Genomic DNA, 23,567 nt, shown 5'->3' with positions numbered 1-23,567 from the left:
ATCCATCCTCCGCCGCCACCCTCTCCCCCTTTCCCCTCACATGGTCCCCTCCTTCCCCCCACCCCACTGTTCCCTTCTTCTCCTCACTAGGACATTGACCCTGACCCCTTCCATTTTCTGGACGCTCCCTCCTCCCTGGTCACCGCTTTCTCCTCCTCCCTGAGACACCCCCTCTTCTGTCTTGTGTGGCCATGGTGCCCTGGGCTTAGGAACTCTGGCAGAGTCCATGGGGAGGGACCCATGTCAGTGGGGGATACCTGGAGGGTGCTCAGATGAGATGAGCAGCTCCCTACACCTGCCAGGCTGGTACTGAGTTAGTGTCAGTGACAAACGTTACTGCTTGAGAGTGGCTCCTGGAGGGGCACGTGTATAGTGCCGGACCCGGCCCCTCCTTCTACCAAATAAAGCAGCCCCCCAGCGAGTCTGGCCCCCCATGCTGCCCCTAGTTTCAGTTCCTGCTGAGTGACCCACTTCCTGGGCTGTCAGCCTCGCCCTTCGTTTCCCTTCCTGCAAACCTGCTGCGTGCTCAGCCCTGGAGTTCTGGGTGCAAGTGATGCTGGCCCGTAGCCACTCCCTCTGCCCTCTGCAGAGGCTTCCTGTGGGTTGTGATCTGCAGAAGCTTCCTGTGGGTTGTGAATGAGCCATGTGCTGAAGGGAGAAAGGGCCACAGGCACCTTTGGGAAAAGCTCATTTAAATTTTATCTAGGCAGTTGAATTCTTGGGTTGCTGAGGTACCTCCCACATGTGGAATTGGAGAACTCTAGAGTTATTCTATTGTGCTTTTCCTGATTTACCACCCAAAGTGCTGTGTCCAGAATACCATCTACGTTGTTGTATTTCCGCAGCCAGGTCACATCAGAGGCTAGGGCTGGAGGGGCAAGCCTTGCAGTCCCCCGGAATGCCCAGGACACAGTGAGTTCAGGAAACGTGTAAACAGATCGCGAAGGCTAGGTGGTCCTTCCTCGTCTCTGCCACACGTATTTCTAGATATGGATCTGAAACTGTCCAGCCTGGTGGAAGAGCTCACGACTTCGGGAGAACCCAAGCTGAATCCTGAGAAAATGAAGGAACTGAAGAAAATCTGCAAGTATGTCTTAAGGTTCAGCGATTCACACTGGCTGGCTGTGCAGGTCCAGACATTCCTGGAGGCAGGCCTCCCACCACCTGTGTCTGTCAGCCCTGCCGGTCTGCCCCCACCATGGCCTCTGTACAGGGAAGGAACGGTCCAGGATGTTTTCCCCAGGACTCTGCAGGTCCCAGCTCTGGCGGGCGGTCACCTTGTGGGGCAGTGGTCCCAGGGTTGAGGGGGAGGGCGTGTTGGGCTTGAACACTTCAAAGGAAACCTCAGCTGGGACAAAGTTGAGATTCACTGATTGTCCTTATCCTGTATTTACAAAGCAGGAAAGCTTAAGTGATTTTAAGTAATGAAGTTTTTAGCTTTTGACAAAAAAAATTGCAGCCCAGATCAGGTTTCCCTGGAGACCCAGAACAGCCCAAAACAGTGGTGGCTTTTTTTGCAGGGAAGGTAGCTGGGAGGGGCAGCAGGAGGGGGCAGGGTGTGTGTCGGCTTCTGTGGGGGAGGGGCAGCCGGTCCCTTCCTCCTTGCTTCAGTGACCTGGCCGTGTGCCTGCAGGGGAGGCTGGGGACCAGGGGTCTCTGCTCTGGTCAGATGGTGACTCCTTGAGGCTTTGCAGGCCATAAAGTCTCTGCGATGGCTGCTCAGCCATGGACAGTGATGGGCACGATGTGAAGGGGCGGCTGTGCTTGTGTCCCAATAAAACTTGATGGGCACTGACGCTGGCTCTCATGGTTTTCACATGTCATGAAGTATTATTCTTTCATTAAAAAACGTAAAAGCCATTCTTGCTTGTGGGTCATACAGAAACATGCGGGGACTGAGGGCAGTCATTGGTCCAGCCTGCTCTGGACAGAGGGGAGGGGAGTGGGAGAGGGTATGTCCCTGCTGCTTTGTACACAGTGCACACACACAGGATCGGGCCTTGGCAAGGATGACTGGTGTCCCTAGGTCTTCGGAGGAGCATCTCAGCCATGCCTACCACCTGCTCATGGCCCAGCTGAGCCAGGACCATGCCGAGATCCGCCTCTCCACATTCCAGGCCATAGATGAGCTCTTCACCCGGTCCCACCAGTTCAGGATGCTGGTTGTTTCCAACTTCCAGGAGTTTCTGGAGCTCACACTGGGCACTGACCATGAGCAGCCCCTGCCTCCCCCCAGGGAGGTGGCCCAGAGGCTGCGGCAGGCTGCCACCCGGGCCATCCAAGGGTGGAATGAGAAGTACGGCGCGGCCTACAAGAAGCTGGCTCTGGGCTACCACTTTCTAAGACACAGCAAACAGGTGGGCAGGCCGCACGCTCTGTGTTGTGTTAGTGGACAGACTTGCCTCTCAGGGCCAGCCAGTGTTGGGGGCAGGGCTACCGGGAGCTGGGCCTCAGATCCCGACTTCACAGAAAGCCAAATGAGAGAAAGGGGTCGGCTTCTTCGATGCGACCTGTTCTGTGTCCTGGAGTTGAGTCCCTCCTGGGTCTGCTGTGGGCACTGGTGGTCCTGGGTGCGTGAGACCCACCAGGATTGACTGCCACCACCCCTGCCCTCCTGTCCGGGCAGCTGGCCAGTCCCCTCCACAGCCTGAGCATGCTGCCTGACACTGCATGTCCGGGTCCCCTCCCGGGGTGTTTCCAGGCCCCGGGGTGGGGCGAGTGGCTCCCTCCACTCCCCTGCACACACACTCTTCTCAGAGGCGTGCTGCTTTCTGGACTGTGGGCTGGCTGTGCTCGGCTGGGGATCGATCATTGCTGTCAAGTGTGTTCCCTTGTGTTTGGAAGCGCTGGACCCCAGGGACCCAGAGGATCTGGCTCTGTGCTGGTGCCCGCACGTCTCCTAGGTCTGTTTGACTTATTTTCTTTGTATTCTGTGCAGTCAGGTCTCACGTCCCCTTCAATTTCCCAGGTGGATTTTCAGGACGTGAGTGCGCGGACTCTGGCAGAGAGAAAGCAGGAGGAGGAGAAGCAGAAGCGCTTGGATAGAATCTACAGGGAGAAGTCTGAGCGAGCCATCAGGGAGATGGAGGGTGAGTGACTTATCAGGCCTGAGGGCTCCCAGCCTGCTGCGCTGCACCAGGGCTTTGTGCAACCCGCCCTCCGTGCCCAGGTTAGGGCAGACCTGAGACCTGTTCTCAGAAACCTCTGGGTGGCCGCTTCTCTCCTGCGCCCCCTGGCGGTGCCGAATGGAAGGTCTCCTTCATGCCTCCGGGAAGGTCTCTTGGCTGGGGGAAGCAGGGGACATGTGTCTGTTCATCTCATGGCCCTTGTTTCCTCTTACCAACACCCCCCACTTCCAAAACCTGATCCCTCTGAGCACCTGGCCCTTTCCTTGATGGGCAGTGAGAGGAACTCCGAGTGAGAGGAACTCAAGGGGCAGGCCCCAGCTGAAGGCATTTCTGGCTTGCCTGGCCTAGGAGGAGCCTGGAAGCAGGCCTCTGCCCCTGAGGAGGGTGCTGGTTGGCCCCAGGCAGATCCCATCGGAAAGTGGCTGGCCAGAATGGAATGGCCAGGGAGGACTGGGAAGTGGTGTATGCCCTGATGGCTCCCCACGGGCCTCCCTTGTCTGGAAGCTCTGTCTGTGGTGGCACGTCCCACTCAGTGTCTGGGGCACCGTGACGCTCATGGCCAAAGTCCAGGCATGAGGGCGTCTCTGAGGACGTCCCAGAGGGCAGCCTCGTGCTACTGAGCTGGTGGTTTCCCAGTGGTCACGAAGCCTCTGCACGCCCAGGGCACTGGCCTCTGCTAGGGGGGCAGGAGGAGACCTGTACTTCCATGTGACATGTCACCACCCAGCCCACCTGCCCCTGGGCCCACCTGCTCCCGGAACATCGCCCTACCCTTGATCCTGGGTCCTGCACCAGGGGAGGCAGTGCCCTGTGCTAGTGGCCCCAACAGGCCATACGTGTGTTTGCAGAAATGGCCGAGGAAATCCGGCGCTGCCTTACAGAGGTGGAGAGCTGCTTCCGGCTGCTGGTGCCACTGGACTTTGCCACAGGCCTGGGCGCCTCATTGCCCACAGCGGCCTTCGATGTGTCTGTGGAGAGTGCCCCTAGCTGGGTCAGTGCCAGGAATCACGGGGACGAGGAGCAGCCCTGCTGTAGCAAGACCTTGCTTGCCGCTGCCGGCTGTCCAGGAGCCAGCAGTGGGGCGGGGTCCCCTCAGACCACCGCAGGAGCCAAGGACAAGGAGGAGGACGAGGAGGAGGACAGCGACAGAGACAGTGACGAGGAAGAATTTGTGCGGTGCCATGGGCTGGGTTCCCACAAGTACACGCTGGATGTGGAGCTCTCCTCAGGTAACTAGTAGCTCCTGCTGGCCGGCCAGGGCTCTCTCCACTCAGCCATGGGCCCTAGGGATGCTGGTGAGAGCCCAGACTTCCCCGGACCATGAGCAGGGCAGAACTCCAAGGTTGGGGTGAGGGGTGACTTAAGGCTCGGAGTCCACGGCTCCACCCTGAGGTCCTCCTTGTGATGGGCTGGCCTCATTTTCCGGGGGACTGAGGAGCCCTTGGGGAGGCTGCAGTGCCTGGTTCCCGGCCCATCGGGATCAGAGTGTGACTGTCAGGGATTAGGTGCCCCCCACTCTGGCTTGGAGGGAAATGTAGTTGGACCGCGGCTTCCCACCACGTTCGCAAGGATGCCGAGTGAGAGGCGGGGCCCCATATGGCCCAGCAGCATGTGGGGTGTGGGTGGTTGGGGGCCCATTAGGGGTGTTCACAGAGGAAGGCTGGTCAGCCTAGTTGTGTGAAGACCTGCCGCCCCTGGACCTCTTGGGTGTCAGCAGCCCCAGGGAGCTAACAGCTGTTGGGGGCCAGGGAATAGGCTGTGTGCAGGAGGTGGGGTGCCCAGCTAGAGACAGACTAGGTGGCAGGATACAGAGGGGGTCCGGTGGGACTGAGCTGTGGTATGGGCTGTATGGGGGAGGGGGCTCCACAGCTCCTCAGGCTTGCTGGATGGCCTGGGGCTTGTGTGTCTGTGTGAGTGCCATGTGGGGCCTTGGGGTGTGGTGTGGGGGGAGGCATAGGTTCGGGGTGAGACGGTCCCCACTGAAGCCAGATCTGTAAGTAGCGCATCTATTTCTCAGGCATGAGGTGCAGGGTCCCAGGCAGAACTGGCTGGGGCAGGATGGGCAGCAGTGCGGGTGGCTCCTCTGTGGTGCTGGGTGACCCACCTTGGCTCCTTCGGTGACCCTCATGCTTTGTTCCAGACAGCCTGAGGGTGCATGAGGACGAGGACAACCATGCCGTCATCCAGTCAGCCCGGGAATCGCTCAAGCTTATCCAGAACAAGTTCCTGCCAGCTGTGCGGTCCTGGGTCCAGGTGAGGTCCGCGTGTGCCAGGGTCCTGGGGCAGAGTCAGGGGCCCATGGGGTGTGCAGGGGTGATGCTGCAGAGGGGTGGGGAGGACTGTGCCATCCTGGGTCCAGGTGACGTCTCACATGCCAGGGTGTGCAGGGATGACGCAGGGAGGGGAGATTGGTGGGGAAGGACTGTGTGCTCCATGGGGTGTGCAGGGGTGAGTTGGGGGGTTGGGGAGGGTGCCCTAGCCCACCCAAGTGATGCGCCCCCTCGTTGGCAGCTGTTCACCCGTGCGGGGATCCACGGTGGGCACTTAGAAGCTGCCATCGACCTGAAGGCAGAATTGGAAACCACCCTGCAGCGGTCGGAAGAGCTGGATATCAAGCCTGAGGAGGGGCGCCGGAGGGAGGTGAGTGCTGCCACTGGGCTGGGGAGGGGGTGACAGCAAGGAGATCTTCTCTCTGAGCTCTTTTCTGAGTCAGCATGCATCACTGGGCTTTGGGAATATTCTGGTTCCTACTTCAGTGGGAGCTCCTCTCCTGAAATGGAAGCTTTGGCCCCGGGGGCCAGAGAGCAACAGACCTCCCCGCGGATGGAGGGTGGAGACAGGGTCCACGGCAGGAGGGAATGGCAGAGCAGGGGTGGCGGGGAATGGTCTAGTCTGGAGGGAGATCCCAGGGTCCTGGAGGAGGAGGAGGCGGCCGTGGGCTGAGCTGAGACCTAGTCTAGCCCCGCTGCACAGCTGCACCCTGAGCCCCCAGAGCACCCCAGCAGAGCCTCCTGTGAGCTGGTAAGGGTCTTCAGGCTTCAGGGCCTCATCCCGTCCACCTACATTGCAGCCGAGGGCGCTCCATGTCAAGGTGCTTATGGCAGACCGAGAATCAGGACTTGGCCTCGGCTTTATGCAGAGGGCCATGTTCCTGGCTTGGGGAGGTGGACGTCATGGTCCCAAGCAGAGCCCCACAGAAGAGCTCCTGGGTGGTGAGGTAGAGTGAACATGTGGCCTGATGTCTCATTTGGGGAAGCCAGTCCAGACCGGATGTCTGCTGGTCGTGTGGCACCTCATGGGCCCCATGTGGTTTGGTAGGGAGTGGCTAGTCCCCTTGAGTGCTGGGTCTCGGGGCAAGGTTGTAGAGCTGGGACAGGTCCACATTTGGGTTTGTTTTTGTTTTTGTTTTTTTAAGATTTTATTTTTACTTTATTTATTTGACGGAGAGAGATCACAAGTAGGCAGAGAGGCAGGCAGAGAGAGAGAGGAGGAAGCAGGCTTCCTGCTGAGCAGAGAGCCCGATGCAGGACTCTATCCCAGGACCCTGAGACCATGACCTGAGCAGAAGGCAGAGGCTTTAAACCACTGAGACACCCAGGCGCCCCTTGGGCCACACTTGTTGATGGGGCACATCAGTTCCTGAGACACCTCCCGTAGCCTGTGCCAGGACCTAGACCTTGATGTCCGAGATGGACCTGAGAGCCATGTCCTTTGTAGGTGTCCTCAGGGCCTACCAGCAGGATGGGACAGCCAGAGCTGGACTGCGGGGGTGGGGGTGTCAGCACAGCTGCTGGCCTCTCAGAAGTGAGAAGGCAGATCCCAGAGTGCCCCTTTCTGCCAGGGTGCTGGGACCCCAGACATGGCCCACCGAGCGGGGCCCTGGCTCTGGGTGGGTGTAACTGTTTCCAGTGGGTGCTCTGGGGTGGGAGGAACAGCATTCCCCAGTGAGGAAGAGAGCAGATTCGGAGCCACTTAGCTCTAGGATGGACAGTAGGTGACATGCTGGGTCTCGGCTCTTAGTGACCTTGATCTCTCCAGGGCCACTGGACACCTGTCTCAGGGCCGTTGCCCTCGTGTGAGTTTCTGAGCAGCTGCCCCACTGGCTGTCCTCCAGGTGCAGGTGTGGGGGTCCCCGGAGACCGGCAGAGGGCGGTCTTGCCTTTCTCCTGCAAAGCTGTGGCATCAGAGGAAAGTTCTGGGCAGGGAGCCCAGCCTGCATGCTGCCTGGTATTTGCTGGCCGATGTCCTAGAGGGGTTTCTGTGGGTACAAGATTCCTCGAAGAGCCTTGTTTTAGGGATGTGACCTCATTAAGAAGTTAGTTGTGTGAATTTTGACCAAGGTGGGTTTTTTGGGTTTTTTTGGTTTTTGTTTTGTTGTTGTTGTTTTTTTTTTTTTTTACAGCAAAGGAAGGTTGTTTTCTGGTCTTAGGAGGGAGGTGATCTGGTCAGCTCTTCCCAGCATGTCAGGATTTAGCTCTGAATGTTAGATGAGCCAGGATCATGGTGTCAGAGCAGAGGCTGGCCTGAGAGCAGGGAGGGGTGGGGAATTGGGCTGGCTCCTCCGGGTGCCTCCTTCATGGCACCCTGAGGACCAACTCCCCTCCCCCCACCTAGCAGGGGCTTGCACTGGGAAGGAGCTGGGGAGGCACCCTCAGAGCAGTGGGGGCTTTGGGGAGAGCCCCGGCAGCTGTGAGGGCTGGTTGGGCAGCATGACCACGTCCCGCTGGGCCTGGGGTCTCCAGCACCACTGGGGCCCACAGGGCCCCAAGCCTAGAGCTGGTAGAAGAACCGTCTTGCCTTGTGGCTGTAGAGCCCCCAGGGGAAGGGCCCATCTCCTAATGGACCCAGTGAGGCAGGGGTCTGAGTGTCTCTGGAAGCCCCAGCCTCCCGGCAGGAGGCACAAGGTGCTCGGCATGGCAGGTTCCAGCCTGTGGTGGCCAGTGAGCTGCAGCTGGGGGGCCTCTCTTCGGATGCCCCAAGGGCTGGAGGAGACAGAGTGGGCTCAGGCTCCCCGTGTGGAAGTAGCCCTGCCCTGGGTGCCCTGGGACTGCCAGGATTGGGCTGCCTGGCTCTGTTGTGGCTGCTGTTGTCCCCTCATGGACCTCTGGGGCCCCCACAGGGCCTTGACTGTGCTGGGACTGTTGGGCAGCTCCTGCACTGCCCCCAGACAATCAAGCTGGTGGGGGCAGCTCCATGCCGCTCCACAGAGTATCGGGGGTGCTGGGGGCGTTGGGGATGCTGGGGGTGCTGGCAAGGGTGGGAGGCCAACCTGGAGGAGCGCTGTGGGAGAAGGTGCCCAGCCCCTCCTGCGCAGGGACAGCAGGGCAGACTGAGCGGGTCACTGGGTTGCCTGGGGGAAGGTGTCGCAGTGGGAAGGGAAAGTCCCTGCCTCTGTCAGCGCGCCGAGGCTTTCCAGACGCTTCTCCACAAGCTGATTGAAAAAAGGAACTGCTCTGAAATCCTTGGAGATTGTGCTCATCGCGCTGGCATGCTGCGGCGCCTGGAGATAAAGCGATTGGGGCGCGAGTGGCTGAGTGGCAGCCCCCTGCTCAGGTGAGCGCCGCTTCCCAGAATAGCCACAGTGTATCTGCCCATCCGCTCCCGCTCCACGAAGACCCGGAGGCTGCAGGAGCCACTGCGGTCCCTAGAAATCACGAGCGAGCTGCTCTACGTGGTTTGCCTTAGCGTTTCCCCTCCCACAGGGGCTCAGCGTCCTGACTGTGCACAGTAGGCCGAGCTGGGGGCGCTGACTTGGGAAGGAGCGATTCAGTATTGGAGAACTTAGGATGGATGGGCCGGAGATGAGAACAGACACAGGGCTTCTGGCTGGTGTGCCTCCGCAGTCGGGGGCCCATGGGGAACAAGCCCTTGGGGTGGGGGTGTTGGAAGGTGGCCCCTTTCTGGTTTGGGGTTGCTGTTGGTTTCTACATATTGTTTTCCCTTTGACACAGAGGTTCCGACTTTGAGAAGTATTTAAGCCAGTTTAAATACGTTTAACTGTTTGTTTTATAGAGTGTGTCTCTGTTGTGTTTGGGAGCAGCTGGGGATAAATCTCAGATAGATCGATGTGGAGCATCATTGGGTAGATTTAGTCTCCAGCCTGCTGCCGTGGGGAGTGTAATAATCCGCGCCTGCTACATTCATTACACTGATAAAAATCCTTTGTAAACTTTCAAATTGCCTGCGGTTTAATTATGTGGGCAAGATCACCAATTATTTTGTATTGTGTAATTAACAAAATAATAATTTCCTGCCAACTAATATGTCTGAAAAAATTAACTTCAAGCATCAGTTTATGTAAACTCTCAGGAAGATGGTTTTTTTTTTTTAATGGCTGGGTTGTAGGTTTAAGTGGGTGAGATGCTTGTGTGGGTATCTCCGTCCTCACCGACTAGCCATCTGACACAGTGGCCACAAGGTCTAGACAGCCAGCATGTCCTCATTCCAAAAGCAGACGTCGCCCCGCAGGGCTCTGGGAGGCTTTCTCCCATGCTGGCCACCCCTGCCTGCCTGAGCGGTCTCCCCACGGATGGGCCTTCTGGCGAAGGAACTGCCTCCTGCCTGGGGCAGGGACCCTGGACACTCTTGCTGTCATCATGTCCCCCGAGTTTTCTGTACTGTGGGAACCACATGAGCACCAGCTCCCTGTAGGTGAAAAGGACAGAGTGGGAAGCCAGGGAATGAAATGTTGAACGAGTCAGGCACCCCAGGGAGGCAGGGAAACTAAATCAGCCGGCAGTGGGGACCTTGTGCTCGGCAGGGCCAGTAAACAACCTTCCTGGAGACGAGGCTCCCTCCATCACGCTGAAGGCCACTCGGTGGCTGAGGGCTTGGAGCCGGGGGAGGGGTCCGCATGCCTCTGCCCTTCCCACCAGCGCTGGGAGAGCACACATAGGCTCCCCACTGCTCAGGGCCAGACCTCTCCCCTGTGCCCTAGGGCCCTGGAGCACAGCCCCACTGTGCCCACTCACCCTATGCTGCTGTGCACCTCTTGCCCCTGAACACCTTCCCACAAGCAGCCCTGGGAGGTGGGTGACGTCACCTCCCCATTACACAGGTGGGAAAACTGAGTCTGGGGGAAGTCATGTGAGTCTCAGTCTCCGAGGGCGCCGGTCACCTGCGTTTTACCTGTGCAGGTCGGGCTGAGGGAGCCCGTTTCCCTGTTCTTGTGTGGATGCCACTTCCATGGGTGGTGAAAACTGGGGAAGTCCTGGCTCTAACCAGGAAGCACTGTGTGCTCTGTGGTCATGCTATTGGCATCCTGTCCCATGGCTCATCCGCTCCCATGGGCCTCCCCAGGGCAGCGGCTGCAGGGGAGAGGGTGCCCGCCTGGGGCTCCTGGGTTGCTACTTGTGCTGGGGGACGGATGTGCCCGGACCCCACCTCGCCTTAGAAACGGACCTCCAGGCGTCCTGTGGCCCCACAGCGTGCTCCGCTAGCAGCCCGTTGCCAAGGTGAAGCCCTGAGGAACTGCATCCCGAGCCCATTTGGATCATACAAGAAAGGGGGTGCCAGTCACTCTGGACACGGCGGCGCTTATGCACCAGCTCGTTCCTGAGCAGGAGGCCATGTGCATGCAGCCTGGTCTGCGTCCGAGCGGCCTCTGCGTGGCCTGGGTGGTGGTGGCCTGGGGTCCCTGTTCCCTTGCGCTTGCCCCAGTCAGCCCTGCAGCCCCACTGTCCTCTGCCCTCTGAAGGCGCGTCCCCAGCCACTGGAGATGCACATGAGATATTGGCTGGGCTGGGCAATTTGCACGGCCTTCCAGGGAGGGCATTAGCATATAAATAGCAGATGCAATGACGACCATCACAGCTGAGCACGTTTAATTTTTAGTTTATAAGATAGAATGGGGTTTTAAATGCATGGCCATCAAGCCGCTGAAAGACAAATGCAGTTTGGAGCTCACTTGTCTGACGAGGCCTTACATCATTTTTTTTTTTTTAAAAAGGGAAACAGACACACATAAAACTGAACAAAAGTGATTTCTTGGGTGAAAAGTAATTGAGATTGCGCACCGAGTTAATTAGATCGTACAAAATTTATTTAACAGTCCCAGCTGCATCTCGGGCGTGCGTTTGGCGGGCAGACCTGCTCCCAGACCAGGTCGCTCTTCCTGTTCCTCCTCCAATAATCAGGAGCCCTGATACCCCCACTGCTGTAAGCTGATTGTGTTGTATATTTTAGACGTTTTATTGCTTGTTTAATTATGATCCTAGAAGCTCATTTTTCTAAATCCTTTTAACTGTGGATGCAAATCCATTTTTAGGAAACCGGCAGAAGGCCCACAGGCCTCCTTGGCGCCTCCCTGCTGCAGCTGGCTGGCGTCTCCCAGAGGGCCACCCAGTGCGGGAGGCGTGTGGTGGGCCACAGGGCTCTGACCACTTGCTCAGGGACTCCACCTGTTGGAGAAGGTGGGTGCATAGCCCAGACGCCGCAGAGGCGGGGTGGGGAGCTGCAGAATGAGAACAGTTCATAAGTGGACCCCATTTTGAGAACCAGTTGCCTCCTTGTGGCGTGATCTCCTTCCTTCCCAGGGTTCTCAGGGTGTCCACACACCCGTGCCCCATGCCCTGCCCAGGGCCTTGCCTCCCTCAGGTCTGGATTCTGGCCCCCTCCCTGTCCCACCCCAGGACTGGCCCCGGTGGGCTCCCTCTTGCCGGCCTCAGTTTCCCCAGGCCATGCTATTTGGCCGGGGTCCTAGAGAGGGCTTTCTGGCCTGGCTGGTGGCAGTGTTCTGTTTCTGAGCCAGTGTTTGGTGTGAGGCCCTGGAGCAGGGCACACAGGTGTCACAGCAGTGGCCACTGTGCCTAGTCGTGGGACTTCCTCTGCATCTGGACAGCAGATGTCACTGCCCTTTCCCCATGGTCTGGGGGGTTTCAGAGCACTGGCACAGCCCCGGGAACTCCACGTTGAACTTGGAGGCTCTGGAGTACGGATTTGCAGATCTGGTGTTAGTAGCAAAGTCCATCTCTGGCCCGGCATCACTACCGGTCCAGGGGCCACCTGCAGCCGGAGAGCTCCCCGGTCACGTGCACAGGTGGATTGTTGCAGAGGCCAGCAGCCCGGTTGCGGGGACCCTGAGGGGGCAGCTCTTACCCCATGGGTCCTGGAGGCGGGTACGACCTGGCACACGTTGTCAGTGCTAATTTAAGAACAAAGAGCCGCCCGAGCTCCGTATTTCATCACGGGAATAAACAGTTTTCGTTGGGGGAAAAAAGGGTGTAATTCCTAATAGTTAGCTAAGCAGGTGAATATTTTTTAGGAAATGAAAATTTAGTAAAAGTCCTGGTGAAATTGAAGGGTGAGAGTGGTGAGCGTAATATTTTATGAAAATGACCCCCATATTTAAAACCCGCCGCGCTCTGTTATGCATTGTAGCACCCCGTCCACATCTACCTTTTAGAAAATTAAAACACATAAATTCTGTTTAGTGTTTGATACGCACTGCACTAGCCGAGAACCGTAATGCCCTAAAACCTTGGGCTGCTTTCCACCTTTCATAAATTCCTGGGTAGATTCTATACAAAAATAATTTTCAGGTCCGTGGCTCATTGTTATTCAAACGTGATTGATCGCCGTCATTTGCCTAGCTCGGGAGTTAAGTGCCCCTGTCATTTCCAAAGAGTATAATTGGGACGTTTCACAGGTCAGTGGTGGAGACAGGCTTCCCTTTTGATCAGTGTTAGACTGATAACAAAAAATTACAGTTTCCGATGATTAATGTCTGCCAAGCTTCCCAGATGCACCGCTGTGGGTTGTGCCCAAACATAGTGCATTTGCATCTGATTATGCCTCCGGGGGGCAGGCGTCCTAGGCTGCAGGTACGGCAGGAAGACGTGGTTGCTGGTGGCTGCCACCAGGCCTGGCTCTGTGGCGACAGGCAGTTGTTGGGGGGAGCTGCGGGAGTCTGTGACTTAGCTGAGCCTGGGGTGGCCTCCTGCCCCTGGTGTCGCCCAGGCTGTCCATTCTCCGTTTGGGCCTCACCGGTGCCTGTGAGCTGTGCTGCAGAGAAAGACTTCGGAAGTGAAGGCTTGTCACGAGATTGTCCAGAGTTTGCCTCGGTGATTGGCGTTTATCCAACAGGGCTCCCTGTCTTGAGTGTTTCCTTCTGGGGGATTGAAACTGTGGTGCGGGGTTCACGTCCTGGTCAGGCTGAGCTGGCCCCCGAGTGCTCCCGGGTGGGTTGGCAGTGGGGCAGGCGCTCCTACTTCCTCCCTGCCGTGACCCTCTCAGGAAGCAGCGATCCCTGCGGTTTGCTCTCCTTCAAGTCCCATCCTGGGGCTGGGGTGGGGGGGTTACTGAGAATGTGGGGCCAGTTGCAGAGCCTGACTCCCCCAGTGTGTGGTGGCCCAAACTCCTCCGTGGGGACCTCCATGGAGAGGCCAGGTGCTACTCAGCCCGTAGGTTTGGGGCAGGGGTCCAGGTCTCATGGAAGGAAGCCGGCTCCCTATAGTTCTTCAGGCCCTCTGGGCAGGCTAGGGTGGAGATGACCCCCAGCTCCTCTGGTAGCTCTGGACCCCTCACCACACTGACCTGGGTGGGGAAAAGGGCATCATTGAAAAGAAACTGTTTCCTTTTGGCTTTTTAACAAATTATTCTTAAGGAAAGAATATTTCAGAAATGCCTAGTCACACCAACATTCCCAGAGCTGCCCCAAGAACGGCCAGACGCTGTGTTTTGGCCTGCAGGGAGGGGTGGCCCTGCCTGTCCTGGGGCTCTGGAAACACACTCACTCCGTGCCTCTCCCAGCATTTCAAAGGGCACCAGGTGGTGGGGCAGGTTGCGCATTGTTTAGACTCGGAGCTGTGCATCTGGCATGAGCTCAGGAGTGGGACCAGGCCTGGAGACAGTCCTTGGTCTCTGGGCTATGGCGCAGCCCACGCCTGACCCGCAGAGGCAGGACTGGGAATGTCCAGGCCTCTGTGCTCTGTTCATAGGCAGGTCTGGGGGTGGTTTCCACAGGTGGCAGCCCCAGGGGACGAGGATGAGGATGATGGGGACTTTGTCGAGGTCCCAGAGAAGGAGGGGTATGAAGCCTGCATCCCTGACGACCTGCGGCCTGAGTATGGTGAGTACAGTGGGGGCAGGAGGGGGTCCTGCTAAGGATGCTGACCCTCAGGGCGTGACCTCACATCTGGGGTCTGGGGCCCACTGAGCAGGGGAGCCAGCCATGGTGGCCACCCTACCTGCTAACATTGCATAGCTGTCATTGAAAATCATGGGATTCTCCATTTGTGCCCCAGGTCCTCTCAGGCCAGACTCCTCCCTGAGGCTTGCCCCACCGTGGGCTCCCACTGTCCATGGTGGGCAGGCCCCAGCACTCATTCAGTGGGCACAGCCAGGCTGGTGCTCCATGAGGGGCAGCCTGCTGGGCATACACAGGTTTCAGCACTGGGGAGCGAGTCCAGGAGGGGGGCGGGTACCCCAGAGTGGACAGAGAGCCCATATGACTCCTGTGCCCTGGGGAGAGTGCTGTGGGTGTGAGGTTCGACTCTCAAGGTGCCGGGAGACTACTGGCTGTTCATCAGCTCCTTAGTCCTCAGGCCTCATTGGCCCTGGCGTCCCCACTTACCACCTGTGGAGTCACGGACTCTGCCGCTGGCCCAGGGCTCCTGTGTAGCTCTTGGCGACAGAGGGTTGTGCCTTGGGAAGTGCAGACCCAGATGTGACTGCTCTTTCCTGTCTGGGGTTTCCTTCTTTCGCACATCTGCACCCCAACATGGTGGCCGTCTGGTGAGGGGTTGTGGGCCCGCGGAATCCACCCAGCACACACACAGGAGGCTGATAAAAACAAGACCCATGGGGCACCTGGATGGCTCAGTGGGTTAAGGCCTCTGCCTTCGGCTCGGGTCATGATCCCAGGGTCCTGGGATCGAGCCCCACATCGGGCTCTCTGCTCCGCAGGGAGCCTGCTTCCTCCTCTCTCTCTGCCTGCCTCTCTGCCTAGTTGTGATTTCTCTCTGTCAAATAAATAAAATATTAAAAAAAAAAAAAAAAAAAACAAGACCCATGCCTTTTGTGGAGAAACAGACTAGTTGACTTATCTCTGAGTCTATAAGATGAAATGTGAACTTTTCCGCAGGGTGTAGATGCTAGGCAGCTCAGCTGGGGCCTGTTAGGGGCAGCACGCAAAATAGCACATCCAGACCTGATGGTTGCTGCTGGCACAGCCCTGGTTCCTCTCCTGCCGGCTGGCTGCCAGCCTCGTGTCCTCTCCCTAGGCACCAGCTTGGACGTGGAAGCAGCAGCCACTCATCCCTGCCCCCTGCCTGCCAGGGCCTGCATGCATGCCTCACCCTCTGCCCCAGCATTGCAGACCTTCACATTTTAGTTTTCAGGTCTTCCTCTAACCACTAGGCATCCCTCCTGCCCTTCGTTCCTCTGTGTTCTTCTGTGCCTGAAATGGCTTCGTTTATGCTGCCGTTCCCCCCCCACCCCCACTGCCCTGGAGCAGGGGCTCCCTGTGGCCAGAGGCCTCACCTGCCCCCACGAGGGACCTGGGGGCTGCCCAAGGCATCTGTTAGAAGCAGTGAGCACCCTCCCATGCCCAGGCCGGAGCCCAGCAGGAGCCCAGCCATATCCGAGGCCACTTGTGCCCAGGCTAGGACAGTGGGCAGTGGGGCCGGGACTGCCAGGGAGCAGCTCGCAGTGTGCAGTGTGGTCACTTCTCCAGGTTTCTGCAGTGGAGGAGTCTGGTGATGCGCAGCCCCAGCCTGAGCACCTCCTGCGGCTAGCAGTGCATCTGGCAAAGGTCAGGCTCAGAGACCCCGGGCCCTGCCCCTCGGGCCTAGGAGCCCTGCACTGACCCTCAGCTGGTCCTCTCGGCCCTTTCCAGCCACAGCTACTTGGCCTGGCCCTCGGTGCATCCTGCTTGGATGGCATGGAGCCATTTACGCAGAAGAGAGAGCTTGGCCTGGGGCTGTGTTGGTAGCCAGCTCTAGTTGTAGCAGGGAGTGCGGCTACAGTCCACGGAGTGCTTCAACTGCTCCACATCCACTGTGCCATGGAGGCCATGGGCTCCAGCAGGGACGGTGGGGCTGCCGCCACTCCCACTGGCGAGGTGCTGAGCAGGAGTGGCCGAGGGGAGTAGGCGACAGGCTGGGTGGGCCCGCCATGCTCACAGGACATGTGCCTGGACTCAGCACAGCCCTGGCACCATGGCAAGGGGAGTTGCCAGCCATGGCCCCAGCCACGAGGGAGCAGAGATGAGCTGTCTCAACAGAGACATTGCTGATCCCAATAGTCTGCAAGCCTGACAGTGTGCAGGCTGCCTCCCGCTCTGGGCTCCTGGGGCACCTGACTGCCACCTCCTCATGAAGCCAGGAGGGCCCAAGTCCCTGGTGCCCATAGCTACGCCTGGCCCATGGAGGGTACCTCAGGAGCCCAGAAAAGGAGGCAAGACTGCTGCCGGCCCCCCTCCCTTTGCTCATGACATCCTGTGTGTAAGCCAGAAGGTCATGCTCATGGCTGACATGGGTCTGTGTTCGCAGACAGGTGGGCTGCGGGGGGCCTGGAGGTGATGGATCCAGCCGGACTAGGGTCGCGAGGGTCAGGAGGGCCCTAGAGACAGCCGCGCCCCTGGTGGGCCCACCCTTGCCACCACCCTAAATCCCACTGGGAGCCCCGGCGGGCCCCAGGGCTCTGGAGGCTTCCAGACACAGAAGTGTGGCAGCCAAGGCAGTTCATAACGCTGGTTTATATTCCGCCTCTGTTTTTTCAATTAAATGCAGGTGAACCCGCAGTAGATTGGTCTAAATCCACACGGCTGCGGAAGCTGGTGCTTTTTCTTTCTCGTTTCTTTCTGTGAATTTTCACCGAGGGGCTTTTATCTTCCCCTTAATCCTACCATTTCTGTCAGGACATAATCTCTTTCTCAAATTTACATTTTAATTACAAGGCCAGCTGAACTAGGTAAAATCAATAATGTCAAGCTCCGCGGCCTAACTCCGTGCGGAAGCCGCAGCCTCTCCATTTCCCGCTATCGATTCATCGCTCCCCGCCCTGTCTGCCTTAGCGCTCCAGGCAAATGGGTGCCACTTCGTCAATTTAAACAAAAAAGGGGATTTGGGCATTTGTAGGATTCTTTCTAAAAGCAACGGTGGGAGTAAATCTGAGCCCAGCTCCTGTACTGAGGCCCGTGCCCGTCTGATGGCCGAGTGGCCAGCTCTGCCGGAGAATGCTCGTTCCTGGGCTGAGACACACCAGCTGCTTTTTGGGGTTTTACTTTGAAAGTGTATGTCAGCGAGATTGATTTTCTACAACAATGTGAAAATGGTCGTGTTTTTTTAGCGCCCTGAGTATTTACTCTGCTTTAACACGCTTACCCATCTTTTTAATGGTTTAAAACAACAAATCAATGAAAAATATATTTCATTCTTGTAACTCCTAGGAATTCACATATTGATCCTTCGGCTGTGATTGTATCCATCTAAATGCCACAATGCCCACTTATCAGCCTTCCCCAGCACCCCGGGCGCGTGTGTGTGGCTCGTGCACACTCGTGGGGTTGGCTGTCTGCGACAGGCTCTGAGCAGTCAGTGATAGGTTTTGTCAACATCCCGAGTAGGGGTGTTGGGGGTTTCGGGGAGCTGGGGCCAAGGCAGCATGGTGATGATGGAACCTGGCCTGGGATCCCAACCCTGGGGGACTTGTCATGCCCAAGCAGCTCTGTCCTCTGCTCTCAGCTGCTGGAACCTGGGAAAGGGCAGCAGGCGGGCTTGCCGGGCATCTGCAGTAGATGCGGGCACATGTTTCCGGTGCAGGGCCTATGGACTTTCTGGAGCCCCCGCGAAGCTGTGTGCGGCCACATGCCAGGGAGACCATGCATAGAAGGGGGCCCGTCTGCTGCTGCCTGCGACGCTGTAGGGGACTGGGCTAGACGTCCCCGAGTCAGGTCAGGCTGCCCCTGCTGCAGAGAGCCCACGCCTAAAGCACACACGTTAGTCCTCGGTGCTGCCACATCCCTTCCAGTTCTCTCTAAATCCAGTGTTCATGAGTTGGTGTTGGAGGGTGCTGGGTGGATCCGTGTTCAGTAGAGCCGTCTATACCACAAGTCTGTGTTCTCAGGAAGGGAGTGTCAGAGTGTGTGTGTAGGTTTCTGACGTCTGGGTCTTCACTGACCTTTGCTTGGCTCCTGGCTGTTCCGTGGCCCAGGGACATGATCTGGGGGCGCTGAGGTCCCTTTGGTTCTCTTGCCTGTGGTCCTGTCAGGTGTGCATGTGTTCTGAAGGGCTTCCTGGATGCAGTGTCCCATGTGGCTGTGGATTTGGCCTTCTTGGTCTATTGTGCAAGGGTCCACAGAGCCGGCCATGGCGAGTCCCTGAGCTGCTTACCACATGCGCTGTGTTTCTCCTTGTGTGTCTGGAGCCTGAAACCCGGTTTTTCTGGTGACACTGTTGTCCTTGCTTTCTCTGTCCCACTCTACAGGGTGAGTCTGTGTGGCTGTCTTTAGCTTCATCGTCTTGTTGACTGTTTAAGTGGGTCTTGTGTGGACCACAGGTTGCTAAAAGTTTTAGAACTAATCTGCCTTTTAGCTGATTTTAACCCATTTAATGAATTGTTTCTGGTTGTTCAATGTCCCAGATACTTTATTACCCACTGGGTTTTCTTTCCGCACCTTTTGTTTGGTAGGTTAATATTTTTTCTGCTAATTTTTAAAACGTTCCATCAAGGGATGCCTGGGTGGCTCAGTCGGTTAAGCAGCTGCCTTCGGCTCAGGTCATGATGCCTTCGGATCAGGTCATGATCCCAGCGTCCTGGGATCGAGTCCCACATTGGGCTCCTTGCTCCGTGGGGAGGCTGCATCTCCCTCTGCCTCTGCCTGTCACTCTGCTTGCCTGTACTCTGTCTCTCTGACAAATAAATCTTAAAAAAAAAAATTAGAACATTCTATCAATATTGATAAAATTGTAAGAGCATTGATTTTTCTGAGAGTTATCCCTCATTTTTGAAAGATTCATCCTCATGTTTCCTGTGCACGGCCCTGGTCCCATAACGTTGTCTGCACCGCCCTCCCCCCGCGACCCCCTAGCCTAGCACCTTGCTCACCCCAGCTCAGCTCTGGTGCCAGGTGTGCAGTGAGAGGCAGAGATACCACTTTGTGCTCCTGCTCTCAAGCCTTGCCCCAAACTCCCTTTCCGCCCTGACGGATGGATTGATGACTCACTCGGAGAGTGTTTTCAAAGCAGGCCTTCCTGTGGCTCCAGAAAGGGTCTCATGTGTGTGAAGCTGTCCCTCACAGGCACCACAGGGTGCTAGTGAGCTAGATAGGAAGTTCTAGCTTGTCTTCTCTTTCAAGCTTCTCAGGAGGAACTCCAGAGACTTCACGGTCACAGTCACTGTTAAAAACACTGGTGTTGGTGGGATGCTTGTCCTTCGCCCTTTCTGCTTTTCCTCTCTAGAAGCTTTTTGGATCTTTCTCTTCATCTTATCGTCCTTAAGTTTCCCTGTAAGTCTACCAGCCATGTTTTCTCTGTCTCTTTCTTGACACTCAGTGGGCCATTTGGGTAGTTCCCAAATTCCAGCAAAATTGGGTGTCTTATTTCTTCAACCGCTTCCCAACTCCAGTTATTTTTTCTGTGCTTTGGGGGCCAGTAGCAAAGATGCTGACATCTGTATGCAGCACATTCGGTGTCCGTACCTGAGCTGTGAAAGCTGCCGTCTGGCTTCATCCCACGCCTGCTGCCTGGGGTGCCCACCGCCTGGGGCGCCTGCTGCAGTCCCCGAGTCATTACCGCTGTCCATTGGGGGGGGGTCTCTGCTCTCCCCTCCTCTTCCGAAGCTCCAGTGTGCTCCGGGCCCCACGGCCCTTGGGGAGCATGCAACACACTTGACCTGCCTGACGTCTCATCCCCTGTCTAGAACATGCTGCTCAGCTTCCTTCCTGGCATGTCACAGTCCTCACATGTGACTGCACTCAGCCCACAGGACCTCAGCTCCCACAGCGAGTTTGGGGTGGCACGCCTCTGCTGATGCCACCCACACTGTGTGCCGCCTTGGGACCCTGGCCTGTGCGGGGGCAGTGTGGCCATACACCCTGCGGAGAGGGGCTGGCGGGGGCCAGGGAGGGCCCCTATGGTGGTAGGAATCTGCCTTCGCCCCGCTCTGAGGATTTGGGATGGACGCTGGCCTACAAAGCTCTAAAGTCTGGTGGCCTCGTCTCTGGCCATCTCCTGTGGAGGTGTATGGAGGCGCCAGCATGGTGGCCTCTTCTGGCTGGAGCCTGGCTGCAGGTTGACCTGGGTCATCACTGCTGGGCTGTCAGCAGGGGGTAGAGGTAGAGCATGGTGCCCCCAGGGGTCAGTCTGGGGTCATGGGAGCGGTGGCCAGGAACAGCTCCTCTCTGTTCCAGGGCTGGAGAAGGACCCTACTGCCCGGGGCTTGCAGGCCAGGAGGACAACAAGGCAGGACGAGGAGGCGCATGACCCCACCTCTGCTGCTGCCCAGCGTCACCACCTACGTGGACGCTCGCTTCCTGCCCCGAGCCCCAGGTGACCTCCAGATGCCTGTCTCTGCCTGGCGCAGGCTGCCCAGACCCCTCTGGCTGTGTGGGGGTGACCCTGGGTGTGCCCTGGGCCGGATGAGCGCCTGCCACTGTCTGTGCCTTTGGCTTGCATGGGATAGAGGGGTCCTCGGAGAGCTGGTGGGGACAGGTGTCAGACCCAGGAAGAAGTCCAAAGATCTGAGACCAGCTCCCTGCAGAGCTCCCTGAAGACCATTGGGGTTGGTGTCAGGACCAGCGGCTGCCCTGGACCCCGAACCTAAGGTAGCAGAGGTCACTGCTTGGACGTGTTGACCCCGGGGTCTGTGTCTTGAGGAGAGCGGAGGACAAGAGGGAGAGACAGGGCCTGTGGCAGCTCACGCATGCACAGTCAGCATGTCCTGCTCTTGTGACCTTGCTAGGGCGCCTATAGGACATGAGGAGGCCGGGAAGTTGGCAGCAGAGCGGGCCCGGGCACCTGTTGTACCCTTTGGTGTGGACCTGTGCTACTGGGGCCAGGAGCAGCCGGGGAAGATCCTCAAGTGAGTGTGGGTGTGTCTGGTCCCACCTTTCCCCATCCCGCAAACACCACCGGGCCCTGGGCCTACTCTGCCTCACACTCCCTATGGAGGCAATCACCACATGCAGGCTCTAGTAGGACCACAGAACTGTGCCGGGGGGTGCCTTTTACACCTCTTCTGAGTCTTCCTGTGGCTCCCTGGGGAGAGGTCCTGCACCATCCTCCTACAGTCTGGCATCATGGGGTGTGAAGGATTGGCTGCCTGGGCCTAGGGCCCTTCCTGACCCATCCTCGCCCTTCCAGTGGTCTGACTCAGCCCTGCACATGGGCCAGGCCTGGGGCTCTGCGAGGACTTCCCAGAGCTGTCCCTGTGCTATGCCAGCTAACGCTGTCCTCTGGGGGTTGCAGACGAGAAGGGGGCACAGGTGCATCCACTGGTTAACCTGCTGGGGAGCATGCAGTCCTGGCAGGCTGGGGGCAGCCATGGAGGCTGGACAGGGGAGGACCCTTTCTGAGTTTGGGCTTATGGCATCTGTGACAGGGTCCAGAAGTCTGAGTCTGCTGTCCTCAGACTGCCCTGCCCGGCCCAGCTTGCGGCCACAGTGCCGGGCAGCCTCCCCACAGCGGCTCTGAGAGTCTGGTGTTGCAGGTGTGACTCTGAGCACCGCTTCTGGAAGCCCAGCGAGGTGGACACAGAAGTGGACAGTGCCGCCGTCTCGGAGATGCTGCAGAGCCGCTCCATTACCTTTGCAGGGAAGTTTGAGCCCGTCCAGCACCGGTGCCGCGCCCCGAGGCCCGACGGCCGGCTCTGTGAGCGCCAGGACCGGCTGAAGGTGAGGTGGCAGCCATGGCCAGCAAGGACCACAGGCACACATGGACATGGCTGCCTCTGGGATGGAGTGGCTGTATGGGTGCTGGGCTCTCGCCGGCCCCTGTGAAGCCAGCTGTGGCCCTTGGCGGGGGCCCCTCCTCAGAAAGCGCTTGTCCTTGGCTGGCCCGCGTTGCTCCGCCACCACCTCGTGCCCAGGGTTGGGATTCTGACGTCCAGGACTTCATGCTCTGCACTGGTTCCTGTACGCCTGCCCCACACAACCCCTCCTATGCCCGTGCTGCGCTAAGCACCAGGTGGCCGGATTGAGGAAGTGGCTGTGGCCAGAACTGCTCTCCTCTTTGTTGCAGTGCCCATTCCACGGGAAGATCATCCCCAGAGATGACATGGGCCAGCCCCTCCAGCCAGAGGACAGGGCCTGGGAGCAGAGGCGGCTGCAGAAGGGGGCGGGGCGTGCAGGTAGGTCTGGGGCCAGAGCAGGCGGCTGGGTGCTGGGGCAGGCGGGGACGGACAGCCTAGGACCCAGTGGCTACCTGCCACCGCCAGCGTGGTTGTAACTCATGGCAGCACCCCGGGGGACATGGGCTTCTGGTTGGGCCAGGTTTTCATATCGCTGACCCCTGGAGAAACAGACTCACGGCCAGAAACCATCATGTTGTTTGGTGGCTCGGTCTGGGTTCTGAATCACGTTTTTAAGGAAATTGGAGAATGAAGGTAAGAAGGCTATTGGCTGAAACCCCTGCTCCAGAGAGGAGAGCAGCCGGTTCTCCGTAGCATGGGAGGTTTGGGGCGTGTGTGTGTGCACACAGCTGTGAGTGCATGTGCGTGCGTGTGCTCATGTGCACGTGGGATAGGTGTGCAAATGGGGTGTGCATGGGTGTGTGCACATGGGGGTCCAAGTGGGATGTGCATGCATGTGTGCATGCCCAGGCAGACACAAGAAGGTCCCAGGTAGGCCCTGAGCCCCAGGTCTTGGGAGCCAGTTCCGCACAGAGGCCATTTCAGGTTCAGTGTTGTTCTCAGGACAACTTGGGGAACTTGTTGTGTTGTCTTGTTGTCATGTTGAGACACGGTATGTGTGTCGGTGCCCTGTGCTGGGCACGTGCCACAGGCTGGCCACCCCGTGACTCCCAAGGACCCCTGAATAGCAGGGCCACATGGTGTCCCCTGGAAGTGGCTGTTACTGTCTGGGAAGCATGTGGGTATGTTTAGAATGTGGGGGTTACCCATCAGACCTCTGACCCGTCTCGGAGTCTCTGTGGTTTGTCAAGCCTAGGCTAGGGTCTGGAGGTCCTGGCCACCTGGGGCTTTCGCTATCCCAAGAAAGCCACGGTGTGGACCCAGAGCGTGAGGGCTGCGCTGGCCTACACGTGAAGGTCCCAGCCAGGTGGCGTTTATCGTCATTAGTGGGGTCTTTGCCTTTGACAGATGTGAGATTTCAGGCTGATGCTGTGTCTGAGCCCCCAGGCGGGGGACAGCAGCAGGGAGGGGCCCCTGACCTACTAATCCGTGGGGCGAGGCCTTCCCTGGTGGCTCACACTCAGTAGCAAATTAAGTGCGTATTTTTTGTGTCAACCCTGAAGAGTATCTGGTTCTCCAGGCCTCGGTGAC

The 23,567-nt window shown here is 58.1% G+C and overlaps 1 protein-coding gene across 4 annotated transcripts in view; it reads left to right on the top strand.

Moving 5' to 3' along the window:
• Positions 1 to 23,567, top strand: part of UVSSA (UV stimulated scaffold protein A) — a 28,726-nt gene that overhangs the window by 704 nt on the left and 4,455 nt on the right. Inside the window, exons 2-12 of one of the 4 annotated variants that reach the window (XM_045988634.1) lie at positions 846 to 1,087; positions 2,027 to 2,357; positions 2,969 to 3,089; positions 3,977 to 4,357; positions 5,269 to 5,381; positions 5,640 to 5,768; positions 14,091 to 14,196; positions 20,479 to 20,617; positions 21,030 to 21,149; positions 21,777 to 21,960; positions 22,307 to 22,415. In XM_045988634.1, coding sequence (XP_045844590.1) covers positions 990 to 1,087; positions 2,027 to 2,357; positions 2,969 to 3,089; positions 3,977 to 4,357; positions 5,269 to 5,381; positions 5,640 to 5,768; positions 14,091 to 14,196; positions 20,479 to 20,617; positions 21,030 to 21,149; positions 21,777 to 21,960; positions 22,307 to 22,415 — 1,831 coding nt within the window. In that variant the 5' untranslated portion in view covers positions 846 to 989. Of the gene's footprint in view, positions 1 to 3; positions 1,088 to 2,026; positions 2,358 to 2,968; positions 3,090 to 3,976; positions 4,358 to 5,268; positions 5,382 to 5,639; positions 5,769 to 14,090; positions 14,197 to 20,478; positions 20,618 to 20,828; positions 20,893 to 21,029; positions 21,150 to 21,776; positions 21,961 to 22,306; positions 22,416 to 23,567 lie in introns of those variants that run through there. The other 3 variants (XM_045988642.1, XM_045988650.1, XM_045988659.1) reach the window with 3 other exon arrangements.

The sequence above is a fragment of the Meles meles genome, chromosome 2 (assembly GCF_922984935.1).
Source record: "Meles meles chromosome 2, mMelMel3.1 paternal haplotype, whole genome shotgun sequence".
NCBI classification, from domain to species: domain Eukaryota; kingdom Metazoa; phylum Chordata; class Mammalia; order Carnivora; family Mustelidae; genus Meles; species Meles meles.
The sequence above is the reverse complement of the archived record's forward strand: the minus strand, read 5'-3'. Positions and strand labels throughout refer to the sequence as shown.